This window comes from Gymnoscopelus microlampas, assembly GCF_963454915.1.
Source record: "Gymnoscopelus microlampas genome assembly, chromosome: 1".
NCBI lineage: Eukaryota > Metazoa > Chordata > Actinopteri > Myctophiformes > Myctophidae > Gymnoscopelus > Gymnoscopelus microlampas.
In genome coordinates, this window is record NC_139962.1 from 33,438,806 (window position 1) to 33,453,596 (window position 14,791).

General features: G+C 39.4%; 2 protein-coding genes across 2 annotated transcripts; both read left to right on the top strand.

Moving 5' to 3' along the window:
* The first annotated feature begins 422 nt into the window (after positions 1 to 422).
* nqo1 (NAD(P)H dehydrogenase, quinone 1) lies at positions 423 to 6,700 on the top strand. Its single transcript, XM_084064914.1, has 6 exons — positions 423 to 948; positions 3,089 to 3,256; positions 4,145 to 4,275; positions 4,443 to 4,556; positions 5,306 to 5,407; positions 5,593 to 6,700. The coding sequence occupies exons 1-6, from the start codon at positions 945 to 947 to the stop codon at positions 5,911 to 5,913; spliced, it is 840 nt and encodes a 279-aa protein (XP_083921040.1). The 5' UTR covers positions 423 to 944; the 3' UTR covers positions 5,914 to 6,700.
* Positions 6,701 to 8,576: 1,876 nt separating this feature from the next.
* On the top strand, positions 8,577 to 13,314 carry LOC311042095 (gamma-aminobutyric acid receptor-associated protein-like 2). Its single transcript, XM_084052648.1, has 4 exons — positions 8,577 to 8,799; positions 10,215 to 10,270; positions 10,448 to 10,620; positions 12,750 to 13,314. The coding sequence occupies exons 1-4, from the start codon at positions 8,766 to 8,768 to the stop codon at positions 12,838 to 12,840; spliced, it is 354 nt and encodes a 117-aa protein (XP_083908774.1). The 5' UTR covers positions 8,577 to 8,765; the 3' UTR covers positions 12,841 to 13,314.
* Positions 13,315 to 14,791: the final 1,477 nt, after the last annotated feature.

Below are 14,791 nucleotides of genomic sequence, written 5' to 3' on the forward strand. Positions count from 1 at the left end.
ATTGGCATCAAAATGTACTTAAAGTACCAAAAGTTAAAGTACTCATTATGCAGAATGTCCCATTTCAAGTTTTCAAATGTATAAAAATAATTTGAAAATAGCAGATCTACAAGCTTACAATGCGTCAATAATAATAATAATAATAATAATAATAATAATAATAATAATAATAATAATTGTAATAATAATAATAATAATAAGTGTAATAATAATAAAGATTTGTTTTCTGCTGTCTTTCCTTTTGTAGACCTCGGCCAGATATTGATCTCATAGCATGTATACCTTTCTACTTAGTCACTTGAAGAGCAGGCGACAGAAGTGCTCTGGTAACATTCCAACAGACGTCTCGTCGCCTGTGACGTCACATTCCAGACCGGCGCTCTGCAAGCCACACGCAAACAACTTGGTGGTGACACGCACACCGAAGGTGTGCCTCCTTGGCTGTCTTGGAACATGCTTTAGCTTAATTGTCACAAAGTTTCAAAGTATAGGGATTCCTTTTTTTCAGGATATAAATCCTTTCGTCTCTCTCAAGCGAATTTAAACCGGATTAAGACATTTATTAACCACATGACCTGTTCTGTTTAATCCCTTTATAGTGACCCAAACATTCTTTTCCAGACCAGAACCAATCGCATCCTCTTGCCCTAGTGATTCTGTCCTTTAAAAAGCAGAACTTGGCCGCTCCTATATGGTCCTAGTAGGCTAGTTCTACATCCTCCTTCCTTGTGTATAAAGTGTGTAGACATTGGCCCCTGCCCCCTGATCCTTCTGAATAGTATTACGTAACTGCTAAATCTGAGTTGCAATCGAAAAGTGTTTCTCACGCAAATATCGCTTCAAGCCAGGTGTATAAGAGAGGTATAGGCTACACATGCAGCTGAAGCGCACACACTCACACACACACTGCCGGGGAACTGGAAGACCTGCTCCAACACAGGATCATGGGTGAGTGAAGTCTCCAATGAACTCAAAGTTTACAGTGTAACTTGTATGTCTTTGCGCAGAGCATCAGATTGCCTAAATGCGTTTCATATTTAGATGTAATTTGCGGAAATGATCAGCTAAGCTGATTTAATGATAGGCATCTAAATATGAAACGCTTTAATAGGCAATCCGGTGTTCTGCACAAAGCATGTCAGCTGTCATGGTCGATTTGAGTAATTATCTCAACTGAAAAATTAGCCATAGGCTACGGTTAGACACTAGACAGTCTATTACTGTGTGAGTACTGTGTTGCAACTTGCAGGGAGTCTGATTTCAGTGTGAAAAAGCTTTTTAATTAGGAAGTAATCTCATCGCACGTTTCGAGATACCTTGCAAAGAAAGGACATTAATGGGACACGGTGTTGCATCATTGTTTTCACATTAGCCTATATTTACTGCTGTCATTTACAGGCCTATGAAAAAAACAAAAACAACAAAAAGACAGCTTTAGCCCTGATAATAGTTTTTTTTTTCAAATGTTTTAACCATAGCCTAAAAAGGAGTTTAGAAAAGAGATTAGTAGGCCTAATAGTTCCAAACATTGGAACTATCTCATTGAGAGACAGAGCACTTCCGCATTCCATTCTTACAATGGCAGTCAACGACGCTAGTGTCATAACTCTCTTATTCGGCTCTGTGTAGTAACAGTAAAGTAGTAATAGTACATGAAGGAACAGTATAATATAGGCTAGTTATAGTGCATGGCATAACTGTAACAATGCAGTAATAGTGGTAGTAGCAGTCTACATTATGTAATGAGTAGTGACAGTAGTGAGGAGTCATTTAGTAATACATACAGTATGTAGTAACAGTAATGTAGTAATAGTCATAATATATAACGTAATACAGTAATAATGTAATAGTCATAGCACATGTTTCATTAAACATGCCTTGTGTATTATTATTATAGTTATTTTGCCTCTAGGCACAATAGATCATATTTTCAGTTCATAATAGTGACTTGCTCTGGTTTCTACCAACCAACACAACATCTAGACAAGAGCCTTGGCTTCATAGCCTGGCCATCTATGTGATGTACAGGAGAAGAAAGCACAACTGAAGAATTCTGCTGAAACTAGATATTGTTGTTGACACACAGCCTTGTAGGACATGTTTTACAACTATTTGAATGCTTGGTGGGTGGGGTGTTCAGAGGTGACTTCACTGAGAAGGAACATAATGCATGTGTGTGTATTGTTGTACTTGCATATCAGATGTGCTGTAACATGAGGCTGCTAATAGGTAATGTCTCTCAGTTAAATTCAATTAGCCACGTAAACCCTAGATTACAGCATCCCTATTCTGGGGAAAACATTTGGTCAAAAAGCAAATATGCAAGCTCACAACATGTTGTAATGCAATGCGTTATGAGCTTGTATATTGGCTGTTTTTGGCTGAGATTTGCTGTAGAGGGAAAAAAGGAGGCATAGAGCCCTGGGGGATCCCGGTCAAATAAGTCGGTTAAAGGTAAGGTAAGTGATGAACTTTAAAATAAAATAAAATTAGCAATTTTTCAGCCAATCAGGAGAGAGTACCCATTTATCAACTACATTTTATAGTGTTCCAGTTCCAATTGTGTTTGCTCATTTCTTTTTGTCATCACTTCTATTTTCACTTGTTTAAACTGAATCCTGTCTGAGTTAGAGATTGGATAAAATTGGTATCCCAACCTGAAAATGCATTTTCAGTTTAATAAAGAGCTGGAGAGACATGGAGACTCCTGTTACTGAACAAACACTCTAGAGTTTCCCAAACAGTGAGTCGGGACCCATGTTTGGCTCGCGGACCCATTTTTATGGGTCGCGAGTAACATCCCTTTATTTTTTTGTTTCCTCGATTTAGTTTTTTATTATTTCAAAAGACTGAATTCAAATATCTAAGAAATTTCATGAATTAGAAAAACTTAACTTTTAAGTTACTTATTTTAACCAAAGAAAATCACTTACCCTACCTTTAAGGGGTTAACTGTTTGTTGACTAGTTGTGTTGGCCATTGATAACTTTGAAAATCTGAATTGTGTGTGTGTGTGTGTGTGTGTGTGTGTGTGTGTGTGTGTGTGTGTGTGTGTGTGTGTGTGTGTGTGTGTGTGTGTGAGAGACAGCTCAGAAGACCGTTCTGATCGTGTACGCTCACCAGAGTCCAGGCTCATTCAACGCCGCTGCGCGGGATGCAGCCGTGGAAGAGTTAACAGAGCAGGGCTACAAAGTCACTGTGTCTGACCTATATGCCATGAACTTCAGAGCCAACGCTACACAAGACGATGTCATTGGTAAATTCTCACACATTCTCACCTCTTCAGAGTCCAGTCTCAGCCCTTAGCTTAGCACATGCACTTAAATGACCTGTCCGTCCGTCCGTCCGTCCGTGTGTCCGTGTGTGTGTCCGTGTGTCTATCTGTGAACAGCTAATCTCCACCACCGTTGGCTTGATCAAAGCGAAACTCTGCACACACACTCCCTGGATGGCAGTGGATGCCAATTCAGAACCTCTGCCCCAAACTTTTCACATAGGCCTTTTACAGTGCCACCAGGAGGCCGATTTGTGAAAATCGGTTCACAGTATCTATATAGTCATTAAACGTGTCTTTCAGATTTTTCATATTCCATCCTGATTGGCTAAAATTGGCTTCCAAAGTTCGCAGGAGTACTCTGTTTTGAACAAAATGCCTCAAATCATGAACACAGCGTGCAATTTCCGTGAAAGTTTGCACACACATTCCCAATAGGCCGAGGAAGAAATTCCCCTTTTTTTTGGCAAGTCAGCCTCATGATGGTGCTATAACAGGCCGATTCATGTTTTTACCTATAACTGCACCAAACTGTGTAAAACTTTGTACAGTATGTGCACTCTCTAGAGGCCAAGGAAAAATCTTTGCCCTGATTTTTTTTTATCCAAGAATTCAATGCTTCATGGGGTGTGTAATTGAAAGAAAATAAATAACACACGCACGTGCACGCGCGCGCGCGCGCGCGCACACACACACACACACACACACACACACACACACACACACACACACACACACACACACACACACACACACACACACACACACACACACACACACACACACACACACACACACACACACACACACACACACACACACACACACACACACACAGACTGTTGATGTTGCTGATGCTGTGTCGGCCAGGTGAACTGAAGAACCCAGAGCTCTTCCAGTATGGAGACGAGCTCATGCATGCTTGGATGGAAGGTCGCCTCAGTGAAGACATTGCAGCTGAGCAGCGCAAAGTTGAAGAAGCCGAGCTCATTATCTTCCAGGTCAGAGCGCACTTCCATCAATCCATCTATCTATGCATGCATGCATGCATGCATGCATGCAATGGATCTCTGATATATATTTATCATCCAGTCTTTTGTGGATCTATTATGATTTATTTTTGTTGTAGGACTTTCTCACTTTGTGTCTTTAATTCTTTCATGTGTAGTTTCCGCTGTACTGGTTCAGTGTACCTGCCATCATGAAGGGATGGATGGACAGAGTATTGGCACAAGGCTTTGCTTTCTCCCTACAACAGATGTACAACAATGGAATATTCAAGGTCTGTCTTTTTTAACAAGTAGCCTAAATTAAAACCCATGAGAACAGACACACGGTTAGGACAACTTGTCAAGCATTTAACCACTTAAATCTTATAGCGTCCCTATTCTGGGCATGCCATAATAGGCGAACATTCTGCGAAAACAGTTGATCTACACAACATGCCACAAAGCGACTTGTTGTGAGCTTGTAGATAGTATAGAACCCTGGGGGACCATGGCCAACGAAGTATATAGAGTTGAACTGGTTAACTGCAACAGTAAAAGCATACCCAGCAAGCACAATGACGTCATGATGACGTTATGATGACGCCCGGTCATCACCCCGGTGACGTTCAGGACTAGGCCAGATCACAGCCCATATGGGGATGATCTTTACGTAATTTACAGGACGTCATCACCGGGACATCATATGGACATTTGGACAGCAATTTTGGGTGATGAGAATGTGTTTAGATGACGTCCTGGAAGTGACGTTTTTGTGGTCAGGATTAATTTTGGTTGAAATCAGGTGATATTCTGGGCCAGATCTGACTTGTCTTGGTTTGACTTGATCTAGCCCCAATCGAGACGTCAGTGATTGGTCCGGGTCCTGACTGTGCTTGCTGGGTACTCTTTGTTATAGACGATAGGTGTAGGAATGTGAAATTTCAACTCTGGAAATTAATAGTCAAGTCAAGTATATAGTATGTTTTAGCAGACATTTCTCTCCCCTTACATCTCATTGGTGTTGCATTTTTCTTTCTCAAAGGACAAGAAAGCAATGCTGTCCTTCAGCACTGGAGCAATGGAGACGATGTTCCGACCTGACGGCATCAATGGAGACATCAACGTCACACTGTGGCCTTTACAAGTGAGTGACAAAAAGTGACATAACAGCTTGCATGACACAGAGATGACCATGTGGATGGTATAATCGTCTATTATGGATCTAAAAAACTATAACGGCATCAGATACTGATATACACTTATTCTGTGTGTTGTGTGCTGATGGTATTTAGCTATTATTTTCTCCATTTGTTTGTTCGTTTCTCGCAGAATGGCGTTCTCCACTTCTGTGGATTCCAGGTTCTCGCTCCTCAGATATTCTGGAGCCCGGCTCACAGTCCTCTGATGGCGCGCACTGCGATGCTAGACGGGTGGCGCGGCAGACTGAAAGGACTGCTTTCCGAAAAGCCTTTGACCTTTGCACCATGTGAGCTTTTTGACCTCAGCTTTCAAGGGGGGTTCTTGCTCCGTCCAGAGGTGAGAGAGGAATGGAGCTCAAACCCCATCGGCATCACTACAGGACATCATCTGGGGAAAACCCTGCCCCCCGACAACCAGATGAAAGCCAGTCTTCAGTCAGCCTCCAAGTAGTACAGTGCATAATACGGTATCTTAGAATACAGTGTTTACAGTATATCTTAGAAAATCACTTGTAGCTAATAAAATAATATGTATTTGCATATATGGGGAGAACAAAAAGGAGATTCAACCCTAGCTTCTCTATTCTTCTACTCCTACTTGTTGTGGGCTATTTTCGGTGTAGAGGGAAATACTAGGGGACCTAGTATAGAGCCCAGGGGGGCCCGGTCAAATAAGTATATAGGATTTAAGTGGTTTGGAGCATAAAATTGCTATTCGCACAAATAATCTAAATTACCCAATAGTTAGTTGTTCATTAAAAGTGTAATTGAGGTCATACCTAATCATATAAGAGGTGGTGATAGACAGTAAAAGAAACATTTTGGAAACATTTTGGCCAGTATGCGTCTCCAGGACTAAATCAGGAAGTAGACTTTATGCTGTTTCTTTAATATCCTCTGACTTTCTATGTGCTCATATTATCCAGAGTGCTTAAAAGGTAATGGGTGGGGAGTTTCCGTATTTTTATATATTTTCATTTGAATGTAAATCACTTATTGTTACTATGCCTTATTGTGAATTCATATTTCTTTGGCATGCATGTATGAGCCTGTGCTGTATTTGTGCCCTCTACTGGTTAACAACACCATAGGCCTTATGTGTTGGGTGGAATTCCATAATGAGGATAATGATGACTGATAATTAAGACTGATTAGCTGTTTGTTAGACCCTGGTGAAGATAAGCATTGGTCTGTTTTATTGCAAAATAATAAATTCACAAAGTATTTTTTCACCTGAAGACGAAGTGCCTTTGTTTGATCTTTTCCATGTCGCCTGCACCCCTTGGGGATCAAGCAAGACTTCATGTTTTTTGTTTTATTGACAAAAAACACATTTTGAGTATTTCAAACTACTCTTGTGCATTAACAGCAGACAAATAGCCCTACAGTATGTGAGCAGCTGAGCACACATCCAAGTATTACTTTTGGATTACTGTGAAATCAAACATTGCAAACCTTATATTAAAACATTTTACCAAAGTGTCACCAAACTTTTAATTCCACAAACTCATTTTTCTCTTTAAACATCTCAAAATATATTTTGAAAGCAAATATATATACATTTATCCAATAGCATTATGAGGTATGGCAGATGCGCTTTTCATGAGTTGCATTGTTTTTAGCCCATAATAAATTAAGCCTCCCCTCCAGCCTACTACCACCCTTTGTCTTTCACCTCGGCTCATTGTGAACAATAGTAGAGAGACTTCACAGAGGCTATGTAGGCTAGTGGTTCTCAAATCCCCAGAAAAAATGAGTTAATATAGGCCTATAGCATCAAAATGATTCTAACTACTTTAACCTAATTTATACTTTGGCCATTCGAAAATAGCCGATTTACAAGCTCACAAAGTGTCGACACGTTGCGAGCTTGTAGATCAGCTATTTGACAAATTTGGAAACATCACAATAATTGGAATAAACAAATCTTCTCTTATGGGGGTCCCTGGAACAAAATATTTAAAAAAAAGGAGGCCGCAGCTAAATACAAATACATTTGGGGGTTCTTGACATGGAAATGTTTGAGAACCACTGTAGGCTATCTACAGTAGCAGAGCCCTTTTCTCAATGTTCAACTCCCATCCTGCAGTCTGGGTCCCCTGGACCCTAGGGGCAGTGGTTCCTAAAGGACAACTTTGTTTTTTTTTTACAACCAAGGTTTATGTTTTAGCTTGTAATTAAAGTAAATAAAAGATGAGTGTTTAAAAAAAACATTTACTGCTTTCTATAGTTTTAGCAATTTTTGCTATATATTTTTTTACATTGCATTCGGGCAGGTGGCTAAATACGTCTTTTTTACACAATAAAAAAGGTCCTGTGGTCTTTGATGGCCAGATGTGAGTTATTGGGGACTAGAAGAGCTACTGTAAATAACAATAAAGAAATAGCTGGGTTATTGTGTAAAAAAAGACATATTTAGTGAAATTAACAATTCACTGTCATCTGGGGACCCCCCCCACCCCCAACATCATATGGGGATCTCCTGGGGGTCCTGTCCAGACCCACAGGTTGAGAACCACTGCCCTAAGGTACCCATCAGGACCCCGGGTGGGGGTTGAAAATTGCCCTATATGTAACACACACACACACACACACACACACACACACACACACACACACACACACACACACACACACACACACACACACACACACACACACACAATGGGTAGCCTAATCATGTTTCTTTGACATTGTAACTACATAATCTAATTAGGCTACACATTTTTCCGAATGTAATCTGGGTTGATCAAGGTTGCTTCTTTGTCATAATGTGATTACATGTCGGGTTTTCTACGGTTTCTACCCAGCCCTGATACACACAAACAAATACTCACACAATGGTCTCGACCGTCTCAAGTTCCGTCTCCCCCCGTGAGGTGAGTGGTACAGTCCTCCACCAGCGTTGCCATGTCCGCTTATTATAAGCGAATTTGAAAAAATAAATAAATACAAAAATAGCAGATCTACAAGCTTGTGGGCTTGTAGATCGGCTATATTCAAATAACAGATGCTTAAAAGTGCTCATGTGGCCTAAAAGTTGCTTATTTTGGGTTTGTTTTCCTATATACCCCGGTTTCTTATTTCTCTCACACAATCTGGCAACACTGACACTGACGTCATCGTTTGGGCAGTACTTAGGCCAAGGCTTGTTTTGCTGGATTGTTGACGACTAGTTTAAGGTTTAAATTTAACGTTTACACTCTTCTTTGTCTAACTTAATCACCAAATACTATATATTTTGTTGATTTCGTCCATTTCCTACGGCATCGAGCAAAAAGAGATCCAGCATCATCAGCAAACATGAAATGGATGTTCAAAGAGGATCATTCCCTGGGTAAAGGAGATTATTGTTGTTATTATTATTATTATTATTTCGTAATAATAAAAGGATCCATTTGTAAGCTATTAGTGAAATTAGATCGCACGGATTGTCTGTATTTTGTACGGATCACTGTTATAAACAAGGCACTAAGACATATTTCAGACCTTGGACTAAAGGATGGCCTATCCTTGAGCCCTTTGTTTAGTGACTGCTACAGAAACATTAGTTATAGTTATTATTTATTGTCATCTAATGTCACATCTTGCGATCACTATAAACAGCTTTAACACCGTATGCTTTGTTGCAGTCAATCGCCATAAAATCAAACCAACTTGATAATGATATAACGAATTGTATTTGTATACCACCTTTCAAAACAAAGTTCCAAAGTGTTGCACAGAACAAGGTTAAAAACAACAGACAACAAAGCATAATCAAAAAAACTGTTTGATTAACAACATTAGATTGAGTACAATCACATCCTACAGTTAGGAAATGCACTTGGTGTAGAGGTTAGTTTTCAGAAGTGATTGTTTTTTTTACACAATAGACCCGCATATATAGTTCCCAGACCAGTGTTAAAAAGTAGTTTTTAGGCTGTGCATGACAGGTGTAATTTAGGCCTGAAGGATGTTTTTACAAGACCCTAACTTTAAGATTATTTTCGAAACCTCAACCCAAAAATAAACAAAGAAATCCTTGTGTACCACTGCTGTTTACAAATGCTGATTGGCAGGTGCAGTCAGTGTCACGTGACCTCTCGTCCAAACTTGTTCCCAGGGTCACTGTAGTTCCCTCTCATATCAAAGAGAGGAAGAATAATCTATCACAATTAAACTGTTAAATTGTATTATCCCCTAAATCAGGGGTTTTCAAAGTTTTTCAGCCCAAGGACCCCTGATTGTATAGAATTGTGCTGCAGATTAAACCTTTTCATAGATTTCATAGATGGCTTCATAGACTTGTTTGACAGCACTATCATGTTGGGTTCATGTAAATGTGTATCTTCAGACATTTAACCACTTAAACCATCAATACTTTCCCCCCCTCCCAGTCCCCACCAAACCTCTTTGCCTAAAATAGCCGATCCGCAAGGCGTTGTGAGCTTGTAGATCTGCTATTTTTGGCTAAAGTTCTCCTCAGAATAGGGATGCTAGGGTTCAAGTGGTTAATAAAAAAAAAAAAAAAAAATCTATCTCACATAGATTTGGCAGGCCCACTGTAGTAACTCTGAGGACCCCCTAGGGGTCCCGGACCCCCTGTTAAAGACCCCTGCCCTAAATTGAATTGCCCGCATGCACTAGTAAAGTGGTATTGTAAGTAGTAAGTATTATATTGTATTGTGTTATCATGGAACCCCTCAAATAATTGATGTCATCAATATTGTTAATATTGTTCTTTTTTCTTTTTTTCATTCATGTCATCAGAACATCGGTGCATAGAATCAGCCAAAATTCGCAACAAGTACCCTGATAGGGTTCCGGTGAGTGAAACTATTTTCCTGCTCTTATACATGTGTGACAGTCGAGGTTGAGAACATATACCTGAATTTGTGCTCTAAATAATACTTTTATGTGTTATGCGTTTTGAGTTTGTGTTATGAATATACTGTATGTATGTGTTGGGTTATAGTTGCGTTTACTGTATGTGTTATGTGTAGGTTATTGTGGAGAAGGTGTCTGGGTCACAGATAGTGGACATTGACAAGAGGAAGTACCTGGTTCCCTCGGACATCACAGTGGCCCAGTTCATGTGGATCATCAGGAAACGCATCCAACTGCCCTCCGAGAAGGCCATCTTCTTGTTCGTTGATAAGACGGTGCCTCAGTCCAGGTCAGTATTAGGCGTTATTAGGCGAGGTTACAAAAAGATGCCTGTTGTCCCGCCAGGTTCGTAGGTAACTTGTCATGTGTGCAAACTGCAGCAAGAGATTTACTGTACATTTGCTGCATATCCCTTTCTGCTTCCATTCACTGATTTTAACAGATCCACACTGCAAAGCATCCATCTGTGACATTTTTCCTTTAATTAGAAATCATTTCACAATCAGAAACTCCTATATTGTCAGAACCATTTGCATGTACTACCGTATGTGTAAAGAGCTCTTCATAGAAGCAGATCAATATACATAACCATGACACAAGTTCAATTACAACGTAAAATGTAAATCAGTCCTAGACATGCATGATTTGACATTGGCATGCAGTGAATTGATCATAGCTGGCTGACCATATTTTAAAAACCCAAATCGGGAAGCTTAATCACTTAAATCTGAAAATGGAGAAAGTAGCCGATCGACAAGCTCACAATGCGCCATGCGTTTTGAGCTTGTTGATGGGCTTTGTTTGCTACTTTGACAATTTCTTTACTTTTTTTAAAATTTATTTTCACCTAGCGTTTTCATCAGGATGGGGACAATTATTTTAGCACTTGACTTGGCATACCCAGTGACTGCAGCTTTCAACTAAACGGAACATGATAAACATCTATGTAAAGCACTCAAAACAAGTGTTATTAATTTGAAATTTGGTAGTGAATGTTGAAAACCGGGACATTTTAATGTTTTAGAGATGTTTGTCGGTACTCTGGATATCCAGTTTGAAACCGAGACAATCCCGGCCAACATCTGATAACCGTAATCATACTGTAACTCATTGGTGGCTTGTGATCTGCTGTTCTCTCACAGAATGGGTTCAGGTGGGGTGACCTGGGTCCTTTAGATTAAAAGTTCAGCCTGAGGCTGATGGGGTCACTCAAGTCCAACTGAAGTGTTTACATTTACCTACTTACTTATCCCCATTACATGAGTTGTTTTTAAATTCAGGGTGGAACTTAAGTTCACCATATTAGATTGGATTGAATGAAGGAGATCATGTGACTGAGTGAATGAATAATTGTATCACTATTAGTTTTTGGTTCGATTTGGTCAGGACTTAGGAGGGAGTCATATTGCTGATCCTGTTATAGATGAAAGGCATGCCTGGTATATACATATTATGTACATATTTGGTATGTTACCAATAATCCAGCATTCTAACCATCAGTAAAAACATCGGTAGCGGTATTAATAAAATGAGTCGGCGTGGCAGTGACCAAACACTGCCAAAACAGTGCCTCCGGATTAAGCTGCATACAAGACAGTAACATCCTGAGTGTTAATTTAACTCTTACTTATTTTTACACTTTAAAAGTTTAATTAATACACTATCTATGTAATGATGACGCAGCCAATCCATCTTAAGCACTTAAAACCTATATACGGTACTTCGCTGACCAGAGTCCCCCAGGGGTTGTGAGCTTGCTTCGGCTATTTTCGTTGAATGATTGCCCCAGACTAGGGACGCTAGGGTTCATGTGGTTAATTTATAGAACACTGACACATACTCTTATGGTTTCCATTCCATACAGAAATGTAATGACTGGGTATATAGTGTTTATGTGAATAATGTAAATGAAACCAGCATTTTGACCATCTGAAATCCAGGAGAGCACGCAGTGGTAATATTCACTCACAAGGCAAACATTGACTACATAAAATAATGTGCAGGAGCCTCAAGGCTTAGTGTTGCAACAGACTTACCGGTACCATTATTTCCTTGTTGACTGCTTGTGTGTCTGTGCTGTGTCACAAACACCATTTTCCTTCCATTTTTAGAAAGACTGGCTGCTCTGAAGGCCATCCCTTTCTGAAGTGTCTATCTACTTACTAGGAATGATGTTGAACTTACTATCTATTATGTAGTACCGACTGTACTATCCATTGTGTAGTACTATTAGTTTCTTATGGTTACTTTGTAGTAATTATATTTGCTTACTATACTTGATAAATACGTGGCCAGTAATGGACTGTAAAATAAAGGACTACCCAGTTTTCTTTTTTAAATTGTTATTTAAAAGTTACATGTGATGTGAATCAGTATTTGTGCAGTATTGCCATAACCGTGTGTCACTGCTGTTTGCAGCATCACGATGGGACAGCTGTACGAGAAAGAAAAGGACGAGGACGGCTTTTTATACGTGGCGTACAGCGGGGAGAACACCTTTGGTTTATAAATCCTACGATCGTGATTGGCCTTACCTCCGGAGTCACATGGCTGTCCATTGGCCACACCTACACCCACCCTCATCCAATCGCAGTCCTCACTCACCCCTTGGAGAAACTGTGGCAAACCGCAGAGAGATGAAGCGACACGAAAGAATCGGCGAGGTTGATGAGTGCTCAATGAGTGGATAATGATCAATGATTGTTTGTTCAGGTCCATGTTGTATCAATGCTTTCTATACTAATTTAAGTTATGTGTAGCGTGTCAATTTGCGATTTATTTGTTTAATGTTGTACGAGTAGATGCTATGAGGAGGAACCCAGTTTGTTATGTATTTTTTTGCTAGTTAAAGGATATTCTTTGGGTTTTCTGCAGAGGTTTGCCTTGAGTTATTCTTTCTTCTTTGAAGATTATATTTAAAAAGAATTTTAACTATTTGAAGGTAAGGTAGCTGGATGACCTAACCAATAAAAATGACAACTCATCCCGATGGTGTTCTTTCTCAAAATATCTACCCTTTTAAAATGGAACATTTGATCATCTTAATTTTCCAACAAAATATCTTTGGGGGAAAAAATGTATCTGTTATGCTGTTGAATGATGCAGTATTTAAATTACTTTGATGCATAATTGTATCCAATCACGTTTTGTATATGGAAGATAAATGTTTTGTAGTTGCAAAGTTGGTTACCGGTAGTTATCCATCGATGCCATATGATCATTACACAAATTCCTCACACAAACGTCAATCCCTATCGATCACTAAACCCTGCATTGAACATTGAGTCCTACAGGACATCAAGTGATGTTAATATGGGTCACACTGAAAGTTGTTGAAGTCAGCCTCTGGGTGGCAACGTTGACTTAAGAATGCAGTTGCACCTTTTCGCTTCTACACATTACAAATAAGGCTAAACTCCAACTACTTTAACCACTTGAACCCCAGCGTCTATATTCTGGGGGGTGCATTAGCCAAAAATAGCCGATCTACAAGCCACGCATTGTGAGCTTGTAGATCGGCAATATTTGGCAAAGAGATGTGGAATAGATGGAAAAGGTGGTCAAAGTCCAGTTCTCTAAGACTGCAGGGGTTTAAGTGGTTAATCCACAGAAGTGGAGGAAACATGGTTTGTGCCAGAAACCAAAAACCCAGAATGCCTTTCTCAGCTCATGTAAGAGATTATATAATTAGTGTGTGTGTGTGTAAGACGATACAAATAAATGTGCTGTGTCGACTAAACTTATGTTATGCTATATTATATACAGTATTTGCATAGTTATCTGTGGGTTTTATCTTTGGCATTTTCACTTTTTCAAATCTTCTCAACATAAGAATTATTTTTCTTAGACATGTCACATGAATGTTCTTGAAAGTGAACAGTCTTCCCCTGCAATCTGCAACATAATGGGAGTTGCAGATTGAAAGGGAAGACACATCAGCAAGATCTATATTTTTAGTCTATTTCCTTAAAACACATCTTATTTTGTGAAAAGTTTGCTCTTGGAACAGCTGTCCTCATGGCCAACTGGAAATAGATGAGGAAGTGAGAAATACCAACTTAGCAATGATTCATTCATTTGAAACTCTGACTGTATTTCAAATTTCCATAAAGTATAGTGTAGAGGTCAGGCTCAGGGACCAGAATATTTAGAATGAAAATATAAGTTCAAATTTCATTGGTTCATTCCATACTTTGTGTACCTGCTTGGATACATTCTCACAGAAAGGTGACAAAGTTATTTGTATTGCTGATTTCTTCCGTGCCTAATGTATACTTTGTCGTGTGATGGTATCAATCACCAAAAATAACTGAGAATAAGTCATCTTTTAAGTAAGTATAATCTGGAAAACAATCTATTGGCTTCTATGAACAAATCTCTTCCAGTTCACAAAGACCTGTCATCACTCATCACTAAGGTTCAAAGCCACCACTTTGACATTTTGGGTTACCCAAATTCTA

Excerpts from the sequence above, each read along its gene's own strand:
- nqo1 (XM_084064914.1), top strand. Across the intron at positions 3,257-4,144 it reads TACACAAGACGATGTCATTG|GTGAACTGAAGAACCCAGAG; the intron begins GTAAATTCTCAC and ends TGTGTCGGCCAG. Across the intron at positions 4,557-5,305 it reads ACAACAATGGAATATTCAAG|GACAAGAAAGCAATGCTGTC; the intron begins GTCTGTCTTTTT and ends TCTTTCTCAAAG.
- LOC311042095 (XM_084052648.1), top strand. The coding sequence starts at position 8,766 with ATGAAATGGATGTTCAAAGAGGATCATTCCCTGG. Across the intron at positions 8,800-10,214 it reads CAAAGAGGATCATTCCCTGG|AACATCGGTGCATAGAATCA; the intron begins GTAAAGGAGATT and ends TCATGTCATCAG. Across the intron at positions 10,271-10,447 it reads AGTACCCTGATAGGGTTCCG|GTTATTGTGGAGAAGGTGTC; the intron begins GTGAGTGAAACT and ends TGTTATGTGTAG.